This window comes from Cucurbita maxima, unplaced genomic scaffold, assembly GCF_002738345.1.
Source record: "Cucurbita maxima cultivar Rimu unplaced genomic scaffold, Cmax_1.0 Cma_Scf00022, whole genome shotgun sequence".
In the NCBI taxonomy this organism is placed as follows: Eukaryota; Viridiplantae; Streptophyta; class Magnoliopsida; order Cucurbitales; family Cucurbitaceae; genus Cucurbita; species Cucurbita maxima.
Window position 1 is genome coordinate 1051301 of NW_019272038.1, and position 10456 is coordinate 1061756.

General features: G+C 34.6%; 2 protein-coding genes across 4 annotated transcripts in view; both read left to right on the forward strand.

Annotated features, from left to right (window-relative positions):
• Positions 1–1031: 1031 nt before the first annotated feature.
• LOC111495927 (cyclin-D4-2-like) lies at positions 1032–3101 on the forward strand. Its single transcript, XM_023146103.1, has 6 exons — positions 1032–1707; positions 1890–1976; positions 2065–2163; positions 2243–2435; positions 2519–2634; positions 2717–3101. The coding sequence occupies exons 1-6, from the start codon at positions 1402–1404 to the stop codon at positions 2957–2959; spliced, it is 1044 nt and encodes a 347-aa protein (XP_023001871.1). The 5' UTR covers positions 1032–1401; the 3' UTR covers positions 2960–3101.
• Positions 3102–9878: 6777 nt separating this feature from the next.
• Positions 9879–10456, forward strand: part of LOC111496112 (transcription factor bHLH143-like) — a 4223-nt gene continuing 3645 nt past the window's right edge. For all 3 annotated transcript variants that reach the window (XR_002720424.1, XM_023146404.1, XM_023146405.1), the window contains exon 1: positions 9879–10036. The gene's annotated coding sequence lies outside the window, so the exon portion shown is untranslated. The remainder of the gene's footprint in view (positions 10037–10456) is intronic.

Below are 10456 nucleotides of genomic sequence, written 5' to 3' on the forward strand. Positions count from 1 at the left end.
GTTTATATATATATAATATAAAATAAATTAATTCTAATACGAGAAAATACCAAATTCTTCGACCAAAAAGGCAGTGTCAGTTTCGTAAATTTAGGCGCGTAAAAATGGGCCCACCTTCCCAGACAGCAGCTCCTTCTGCTTCTGCCACAGTACACGTGTCAGCATGGGGACGAAAAAGACAGCATCCCAGTACGTTTGGCTCCCCTCTTCGTGTGCACTAAATTACCATTCTAACCCTGCTTCATTCGTGAAATTACCACATTAACCAGGCCCCACTTCCGCTCTGAATGGACGTGTCGCTTTATTTAGTTATTTCCTAAAGAGACTGCTTTTCAATATTTATCGCACCGTATTATTATTATTTTTTATTTAATGTAATTCCTAAAATATAAAACAACGGATTTCCAAAATAATTTTGCCTAAAGAAATAAATATATAAATCATAATAATAAAAAATAAATAAATACGCTGTCTTGCATCTCCTCTCGGCCACTCTGTTCCCAAATAATCAACAAAAGAAATTTAAAAAACCCAAAATTAAAAAGTTAAATTACCATTTTAACCCTCAATTTCATCCTCACACAAAAATATTTTTTATTTGAGATATTTTTTGACGGTTAATAATTGTACTATTATCTTGATGGTACGGTTCACAATAGTTACATAAACACATCTAACGAAAACATTTACATTTAAACAAATCTTTATATCGTAAAAATTAATTTAAAACTTTTAAACTCACAGAAATGACTAGCACTAAAATGGTAATTTTATAGAGATATAATTAGATTTAATAAAAACTATAAAATAAAAAAGAAAAAGAAAAAGAAAAGTAGCAAGTTGGGTTGGTTGGGTTTTTGGGAATGTCAGAGAAGGGACCAATGGCTTCTCCTAACCTGCTTGCCCTTCTTCTCTCTAAATCCAGCCTGTAATATTACAATTGAGAAAATTAAAATAAAATAAAATAAAAAAACGGTATTTATATATATATATATATATATATATTGGAACTAAATTACTGTATATTTCTATCACTCCCGTTCATACCTTCTGATTCCTTATATGTCCCTTCTTCTCCTTCTCCTTCCCTCTCCACTTTAACCTAAAAAGCCTCGCCTTTTTCTCTCCTTCTTAATCTCCGGCGGTCTTTTCCGGCGCCATCTTGCAGGAACGGGGGCGGAGGGACGGCCAGAAATCGCCGACTTAAAAAAAGTTGAAAAGAATTTAAAGAAGACGACCAAGAACAAGCCCATCTGCCTCTGCCCCTCTGCAACGCAATAGCTTTTTTGTTCTTATTTCCCAATCAATTTCTCCGTCTAAAAAGATCAACAGCGATTTTTTTCCACAGTTTATTTGTAATCGGCTGTTTCTGGCCTCTGTTCCGCTCTGCTTTTTGCTTCAATGGCGCCTAGTTTTGACCTTGCAGTTACCAATCTTTTATGCGCTGAAGAAAATTGTATTTTCGATGATAACGATGATGACGAGTGTCTGGTCGCTCCTTATGTTCTTACGAGTAATGGGTTTCAGAGTTGGCGCCACGGCGGTGGTCACGGCGGCGATGGGTTGCCGTTTACAAGCGATGAATGTTTGATTGAAATGGTGGAGAAGGAAACCCACCACTTGCCTGTTGATGGGTATCTCATGAAATTGCAAAACGGCGAGTTGGATGTCGGGGCTAGAAAAGATGCTGTCGATTGGATTGAACAGGTGGGTGTTCTTGTTTCTTGTGAATCGATCGTTTTGTTATTCCCTGATGGTGTTTTGATTCCTGATTCGTTTGGTTTTGGCTGATGTTTTGATTGTTCTTTCTGATTGTTTAAGGTTGTTTGATGTGTTCATGTTTGATTCATAGCCAATGCCATTTATTATGTTGCTTGGATGATGAACAGGTGAGTGCTCGTTTCAATTTTGGTCCTCTCTGCACATACTTAGCCGTAAACTACATGGATCGATTCCTCTCCGCTTACACTCTACCAGTATGAACAATTGCCCTCCGTTTTCCGGTAACTCGGTTCGATCGATTCGATTCGACACGATGTCTTATTGTTCTTGTGCCATTTGCAGAAAGGTAAAGCTTGGACAATGCAGCTACTGGCAGTGGCATGTCTGTCTCTTGCAGCCAAATTGGAGGAGACTGAAGTCCCAATCTCGTTGGATTTACAGGTTAACGATCATCTCAATACTCGATCGATCGAAAACGATTTCGACCGTTTTCCTAATAATTGAGTTCATTCAATCACAGGTGGGTGGATCTAAATTTGTGTTTGAAGCAAGAACCATTGAAAGAATGGAGCTTTTAGTGTTGACAACATTGGGGTGGAGAATGCAAGCGGTTACGCCGTTCTCGTTTATCGATCATTACCTCTGTAAGATCCATCACGACGACAAGACATCGATCGCCCGTTCGATTCATTTACTATTGAACATAATTCAAGGTCCTTTCTTGTTCCCTAAACATGAACAATACGTCCGTGTCGAGGTATCGAAATGGCTTTGATTGATCGGGAAATGAACGCAGGGATCGAGTTCTTGGAATTCAAACCATCTGAGATTGCAGCAGCAGTGGCAATATCAGTAGCTGGAGAAGGTGAAGAGACAGCAATTCCTCTTCTAATTCAGCAGAAACTCCACATGGTAATATCGATTGTGTTTATGGATCATATTGTTGATTGATCATAATCTGATAGATACATGAATTTGAATGTTTTTTGTGTAGGAAAGAGTAGTGAAGTGCATTAAGTTAGTGAAGGAGATGTCGGGGAAGACGGAGGAGGAGGAGTCGAGGTCGATGTCGGAGGGGCCGCAGAGCCCGAGCGGGGTATTGAACGTGAGGTGCTTAAGCTATAAAAGCAATGAAAGTACAGCAGTTGGGTCATGTGCAAATTCTTCTTCACATCATAACAGTTCAAATGGTTCAAAGAGGAGGAGATTGAACAGACCCTGTGAAGTGGAGCTTTAGTTTAGAACAAATAAATAAAAGGGTGATGGGAAGTGTGATCTTCCAGTCCTAAAGTAAATTTTTTGTGAGGATTTTGAAAAACAGGATAATTATAATATATAAAAAATATATATATATATATAAATTTTGGAATTGTTTAATATATCTTCTGTTGAGGTATTTATTTATTTTATTTATTTTTTTAAACTCACTCTGGGCAGAGCCTGGAGCCCTTTGTTTGACCATTTGTCTTCTTTGACCACTTGTATAGTAAAAGCCCATTCCATTAATAATAATAAATAAGAGGGTAGAGGGAGACATTTTCTTAAAGAATTTCTTTTTTTTTTTTTTATTGCTTACCAATTACAAAATTTTACCTCTAATAAATTTACCATTTTAACTATTTCACTTTTAATTTGGTCCAAAATTTCACCTATAATAAATAATTTGGTCCAGAGGGCACATGTATAAGAAAGGGAACGTGGTTCTGGCTTTGAATTTAAAGAGGGAAGATGGAGATACTTGAATTTACCGAGTTGGTAATTTATTGGCATTTTATGGTCATTGTGAACGGTTAAAGTTCGTAAGAAATTAAATGACTAAAATACCCTTATATTGCAGTTCTCAAATCTCTCTCGTCTTTTCCTCGTCTCCTCACTTTCAACAATGACCACTACTCTGTCCATTGACACCCTATCACCAGTGATCATTTTTATGATGATGCCCTCTGGTAGTTGTTCTCCCATTGCCACCCTATCACTGGTGATCACTTCAATGATTTCTTCTGGTGGTTGTTCGCCCATTGCCACCCTATCACGAGCGATCACTTCGATGATTCCTTCTGGTGGTTGTTCGCCCATTGCCACCCCATCACGAGTGATCACTTCCATGATTCCTTTTAGTGGTTGTTCGCCCATAGCCACCCTATCATGAGTGATCACTTCCATGATTCCTTTTAGTGATTGTTCACCTATTGCCACTCTATCACGAGCGATCACTTCAATGATTTCTTTTGATGGTTGTTCACTCCTTGCCACCCTTACTTCGATGATTCCTTTTGGCAGTTGTTTGCCTATTGCAATTCTATCACAAGTGATCACTTCGGCGGCAGATCATAATATTTAAAATATAAATTTAACTAATATTCATCAATTATATTAATTTAGTAATAGTGTTAAAAAAAATGATTTTAAATGATTTTTATAAAAAGAATACTTGAATTAAAAGATGATCCAAATGTCACATCGTGACAGACACACAGACCAATTACCATGGGAGAAAAAGACAAGGTGGACTTTTATTTGGACGGTTGGATTCCAAATTGGGCCGGTTGTTTGATACCAAATAATACAGGCTTCATCATGGGCCTGGTTCTTAATGGGCTGGGCCTTTTCTGGAGTCATTTCAACTATTGAATTTGGCCCATTGTGGGCTGTGGGCTAAACCGAGTTATGATAGCCCAACCCATTAGGGTTTTTTTTAGGGTTTTATTGGGTGCAGGGAGCAGTGGCGCTCGCGTGCAAGCTCTGTCCTTCTCTCTCTCTCTCTCACTCCGCCACATTAAAATATGGTTTGACCAAACAAAAACAAAGCCATTGTTTATTTGGGTGCATAGAAGTTGGCGCCCAGGCAAGCGTGGTGCAGTGCATGCGCTTCCGCCCACCACTCCGCCGGCTGTGCTGACTGCAACCACCGCATCCCAACGCCGATACTCCCCGCATAACCATACTCAAACTAAACCCCCTTTCTCTCTCTTCATTTTTATCTCTATTCCCAATTAAATTTCTAATAAAAAAAAGCCTCTATTTTTTGCGGGATTTGTCGGAGGAAGCGTGACCACCGTTGATTTGCTTTGTCATATGATCCGACGGCGTGGGAGATGTGAAGAGAGAAAGAGAGAGAAATGGCGTCTGATATAAAACGACATGTCGATCAAAAAGTCGCCAAGCCGCGTGGGTGACTTTTGAATTTCTTTAATTAAAATAATGGGCGGACTCTGTGGTGAAGATTTGGCGGTCGGAAACACCAATACTTTCTCCCCATTTAATAATCGATTCAAAATTACAGTTTTACCCTTTCCTTCCCTTCTTTACACAATTTGCACGCGCTCGTAATTTTTAATTTCACCTGATGTAATTTATTTATTATCATTTAATTTTTACTGTTTCACCTGATAATTACGGCACTGTTACAGGTGGCTTTTTTTCTTTCAAACTCTTTATTATTAATTATTACTCTCTTTTTTATTTTCTTCTTCCCTCTCAAGTGTTTTCTCTTTTTAGTAAACATCTAATTTTTTTTAATTACCCTATTCGGTTCTGTTAAAAAATTCTACCCCGAGAAGTTAATAATTTATTCACTAATTATTTTTTTTAATACTTTATTATTCTAACTTTATTGAGATTCGTATTTTAATTATCTATAAAATAAATAACCCCATTCAACATTATATTCAATTCATTTACCTATCCTCAAATATAGTAATAAAAAAAAATTAATTTTAAAATATTTTATTAAATTATATATTTTATTTTGGTGTTTCAATCCGAATATCTCGGGTGGACATGATTAAGACCGTGCTTCCATCTAAACTAAATGTCAAATGACGTAATAATTGTGATTAAAAAAGTAATCATTATGATCTCTGTTCATTTAACTAGTTAAAAAAAAAACATTATGATCACTTCTATTCAAATATGCTATCGACTAGACTATTTTCATAAACTAACACGTGTCTTTTAAAATATAAATAAATAACCTTTTTATTTTTAAGATTACTCTTATTTTGAATATATGTAGTCGGGATTTATTAATGTATTTGTGTTTTATAAAAAAAATTAATTTTTGTTGTTTAATTTGTTAAAGGTATGTTAGATGCTTAAATTAAGGATGTGGTTTCGTGTAAAATAAGGAAGTTGAGGTGATACCAAACTTAATGATGTTGTTTGTTGTTTCAGGTCTGGTTTCGGAGCATAAATATCCCTGAGAAAAAATTGCAAAATATTATATTATTTTTAAATAAACCAATTAAACCCAAACCTTTATTATTAACAATTATGTAATTGAGTGGAGTAGGTGAGAGATAAAAAAAAAAAAAAAAAAAAAAAGTATAATTTAATTTAATCCCTTATGGCACACCCTCCATCATGTCTTGCATATTACGGGGAAAATCATGAGCATGCCATTTGCACGTGTTTGGTGATTGGTGATGTGAATTATTTTATTTCTTTTCTTTTTCTATCTCAAATGAACCCGACCTATGGGTGGCATCTCGAGCCAAAAAAACAAAATAGTACGATATTGTCTCCTTTAAAAATAAATTTTTTATTTTTTATTTTTTAGAAAAATATCATATTTATGAAAATATTGTTTTTTACCCTTTTTTATTTATTTATTTATATATCCTAAATTCATCCCTCAATGAGTTACTAAATATCACCGTGGAGTATCTAGGATTTAGGGTTTAGGTTGGTTCACACGGGATTCTACGTGTCCCATACTATTCGGGTCGGAGAGCAAGGTAGTGGTGCTTTCGATTACTGGACTCTTGCTATCTAGGGTGCAACAGTTCACTTCTTCATCTAGCAGCACGACGCTTGTATTACTCTCTCACGACCCTGTTTTCACGATTTAGGTTACTCCCATTAAAACATAAATTTAAAAACGTGAAATTACATTTTTAGGTTTTATAGGTGGTTGAAAGAAAGGTTATGATGTAGGTAAAATTGGGAAATGATTGGGAAATTTGATAATAATTGGCCATAAAATGGAAACTTTAGAATGGGGCATTTTATAATTTATGTTTGATAGTTTAGTTGGGTTAAATGCATAGTCATCAAACGTGGGGGCATGGATTCCCTATCTTTGTTTCTTTTTCTTTTCCGTAAATTGGATTTTTTTTAAATTTAAATAATAAAAAGGACCCTAATTTTTGTTTTTTTTTTGTTTTTTTTTTTTTTAGTGCTGAAGGGTGGTGGTGGTGGTGGTGTTGATTGAAGGTGTTATTAATTAAAAAATAAAATAAAAATAAAAAGAAATGAAAAGGGTTCGGAAGCGTGAACGTTGTTGTTGGAGAATCCACAACCAAATTGGCTCCACGGCTTTATATCCCACGCGCCCCCACCACACCCATGTTTGCATCACACGCGCTCTTCATTCTTTAGATTTGCAAATATTAATAAAAATAATAATCATATCCTCAAAATTTTAAAAAACTTAATTGTTAATATTTTGTTTCATAACTTTTTAAAATTACTTCCAATTTTAATACTCTATTTTTAAAAAAATTAAAAACGTATTTTTAAATTATTTTAAAATTTTAAAAAATAATTTTATAGCTATATCTAATATTTCAAAATATTAATCAACAAACAAGATAATTCTTTTTGCAGAATTTAATGGCATTAATATTGATTTGGATGATATTTTTAATTTTTATAATATATTAATGAAAAGATAAATATTTTTTTTTAAATTTAAAAGTAGTATTGAAAATTTATGAATATTTTTTAAATAAAGTATAAATACGTATTTAAATTCTTTTTAAATCATAGTTTTTCACATTGGGATTTAAAGATATATATTAAAATTAGTATATACTCTATCCATACAAAATAATATAAAGTCAAGCCAAATCTATCCAATTGGAGCATTATATAATTAAAATTATAATATTGTAAACGTAACGCATATGAATCATTTTCCATTCCCATCTTATTTTAAAATTAAAATTATAATAATTGATTTTTTTATTATTAATTTAAATTTATCGTATTCAAGCTGACGTGGAATACGTATCACCAACCACGCTATTAAAAGGTTCATGAACTTACGCTCACCTCAACTACTCATATTATTATTTAAATTTTTAATATATTTATGATTAAATGAGATTAAAAGGAAATTTTATTAATTGTGTAACGATCTATGGGTAGAATTTGTAATCAAAATTCGGTACTCTATGGTTTCGACATTCCCTTGCGTCTTCTGTGATATGGTCATGTTGCTTCTAACAAAAATTTATATTTAGAGACCAACACAGATCATTTCAGCATGTTTTGTACTCACTCACATGCATCTTATAAATCTTTTTGTAGGAGGTTTCCGAATATAAGTGTGATGTCTTACATTGGTTGGGGAGGCGAACAAAACACCCTTTAGGGTGTGGAAACCTTGCCCTAACAGGGGCCCAAATAAGACAATATCTGCTAGCGGTGGGTCTGAGTCATTACAATAAAATTACTCCAAGCAATGTTTAATCATTATATCGTTATCGTTTAGATGTGATATCAGTTCATTCAGTCCGATAAACACATGTTCGGACCATATATGGCGTAAACTTAGAAATATCTCGCCTTTTAAAGACGGCACAAAATGATGAGAAAATAACTGAAGAGAAAGAGGTTAAAGGGCAGGCGAGCTGTCATTTTCCTTTTCTTTTTGAAGGGTATTTGAGTACAAAAGAAAGATGATTTGGTGCCCTCCAGAAGGGTAGTTTGGGCATTTGGCGAGTGTCCTTACTGTTCCCTTAGCCCCAAACAAAGAGCCGTGAACCTTATAAACAATTTAAAAATATTAGCTTTATAATTTTATAATATTTCCTCGCTACTTAAATTGATACACATTTAGGGCACACCCGAATCTCCTCTCCAAAATCTCTTATCTCTTTATGTTTTAATTAATGCCCCTCCACTATGCCCTGCCCTCCCCTGCCCCTTTCCTTCCTCCATACTCCACTCTTTATATTTCCCTTTTCCTATAATTTAATTTTCGCTTTCTATAAAGTTAATTCGTAGCAATTTAAATTATTTATACCATAATCTCGTCTAATTTCGGTTAATTAATCTATGTTTAGATTACTTTATATTCCTAACGTTCCATGTCTAGGATTTAAAATCCGGATTCGACCCTTTTAAGCATCCTCCTACGACATGTTCACATTACCCTCTCCTCGCTTTTTAACAGTGAAGACCATCCGTACAAACCAACTCGAGTTCTTTCAGCATGTTTTGTCATTACTTACATGCATCTCAAAAAAACGTAAATTATTAATACGATAATCTCGTCTAATTTTGATTAATTAATCTATGTTTAGACGACTCTATGTTTCTAACGCCCCATGCCCAAGATTCAGAACATTCCCCTGTAACTTGGTCACGTTTCTCCTAGGACATTGATGGCGGTAAAAGACCTTATTGCCCTTTTAATCAGGGAAGGAAGGAAGCGATCACCGGCAACAAAATGGGAAAAACACATGATTGGTATAGAGATTCACGGGTGGGGCCTGGAATCCAAGGGTTGAACGGTCAAGGTAGATATGATTAGTGTTAATGCAAAACATGGGATTCCAGCCTTCCCTTTATTGGTGAGAAAATATTATCTAAAATATATCAAAATTCTTAAATTTTATTTTCAAATTATGCATAAATTTCAATTTCCACATATAATAAATAAACTCATTTAAAATATTTAATATTTTAAGATACATTAGACACATAATTAAAATATAAAAATTTTATTAAATATTAAAAGATTCCAGGTGAGGGAGTAGAATGAAATATTTTTTTTTATAAAGGTATGGAAAACTCTACCTATTAGACATGTTTTAAAAATATTGAGGAAAAATTCAAAGAGAACAATATGTCATAATCGCGAATTTGGATTGTTACAAATGGTATTAGAGTCAGACAATAGGGGATGTGCCAACAAGTACGGAAAGAAGATGGATTGAGGGGTAAATTTGTAATTTAACAATTTTCTATAAAAAAAAATGTAGCTAATTTTTAGAGGTTCCACATTGCACACTTATACACGGCGTGCGCGCGTGGCGCACGTACGAGCGGGGCCTCTTTTTTTTTATTATTATTATTTTGATTTAATTGGAGGGAATTTATTTGTGAAAATGAATTCTATATATAATTACAGGATCCGTGCAATTCACAAGTTTAGACTTTGACCGTATTCAGTGTTTCTTCTTCCTCTTTCTCCGTGACGCTCTTTCAGTACTCTGTACGATCTGTGAAATCTCTCAGCTCAGACACCGTCGTCCTTCTCTCTTTCGACGCTTCTTCAGGGGATTTCCTTTTCCTTCTCCTTTCTGTAAGTGATTTTATCTCTACCTTTCTTTTTCTTTCTTGTTTTTTTCCTTCCTCGCCGGCTCTGTACTGTAATCTGTTGTTTTGACCTTTCGCATTGGATTTCATCTCTGGTTGCCTATTTCTCGAACTGGAAACGTGATTTTCTTATCTTCTTGTTCTTGTTCTTTTTCATCCGCTACTGGTTCATGAATCTTCTCTACTGCTGTACTTGCTTCTACACTTTTTTCTCTTAATAACGCCTCTCTGGTTTTTGAAAGGTCAGGTTGACTTTAGTTGCTATACGGTCACATGCGTCCTCTGTTTACACCTTTTCGTTTTCCTCTGTTGTTCTGATTTGGTTTTGTGATGTTCGTGTTTTGCTTTTGTTCATCCCATATGTATGGGGCCTCTTGGATATTTTTTTTTTTTTTTTTTTTTTGGG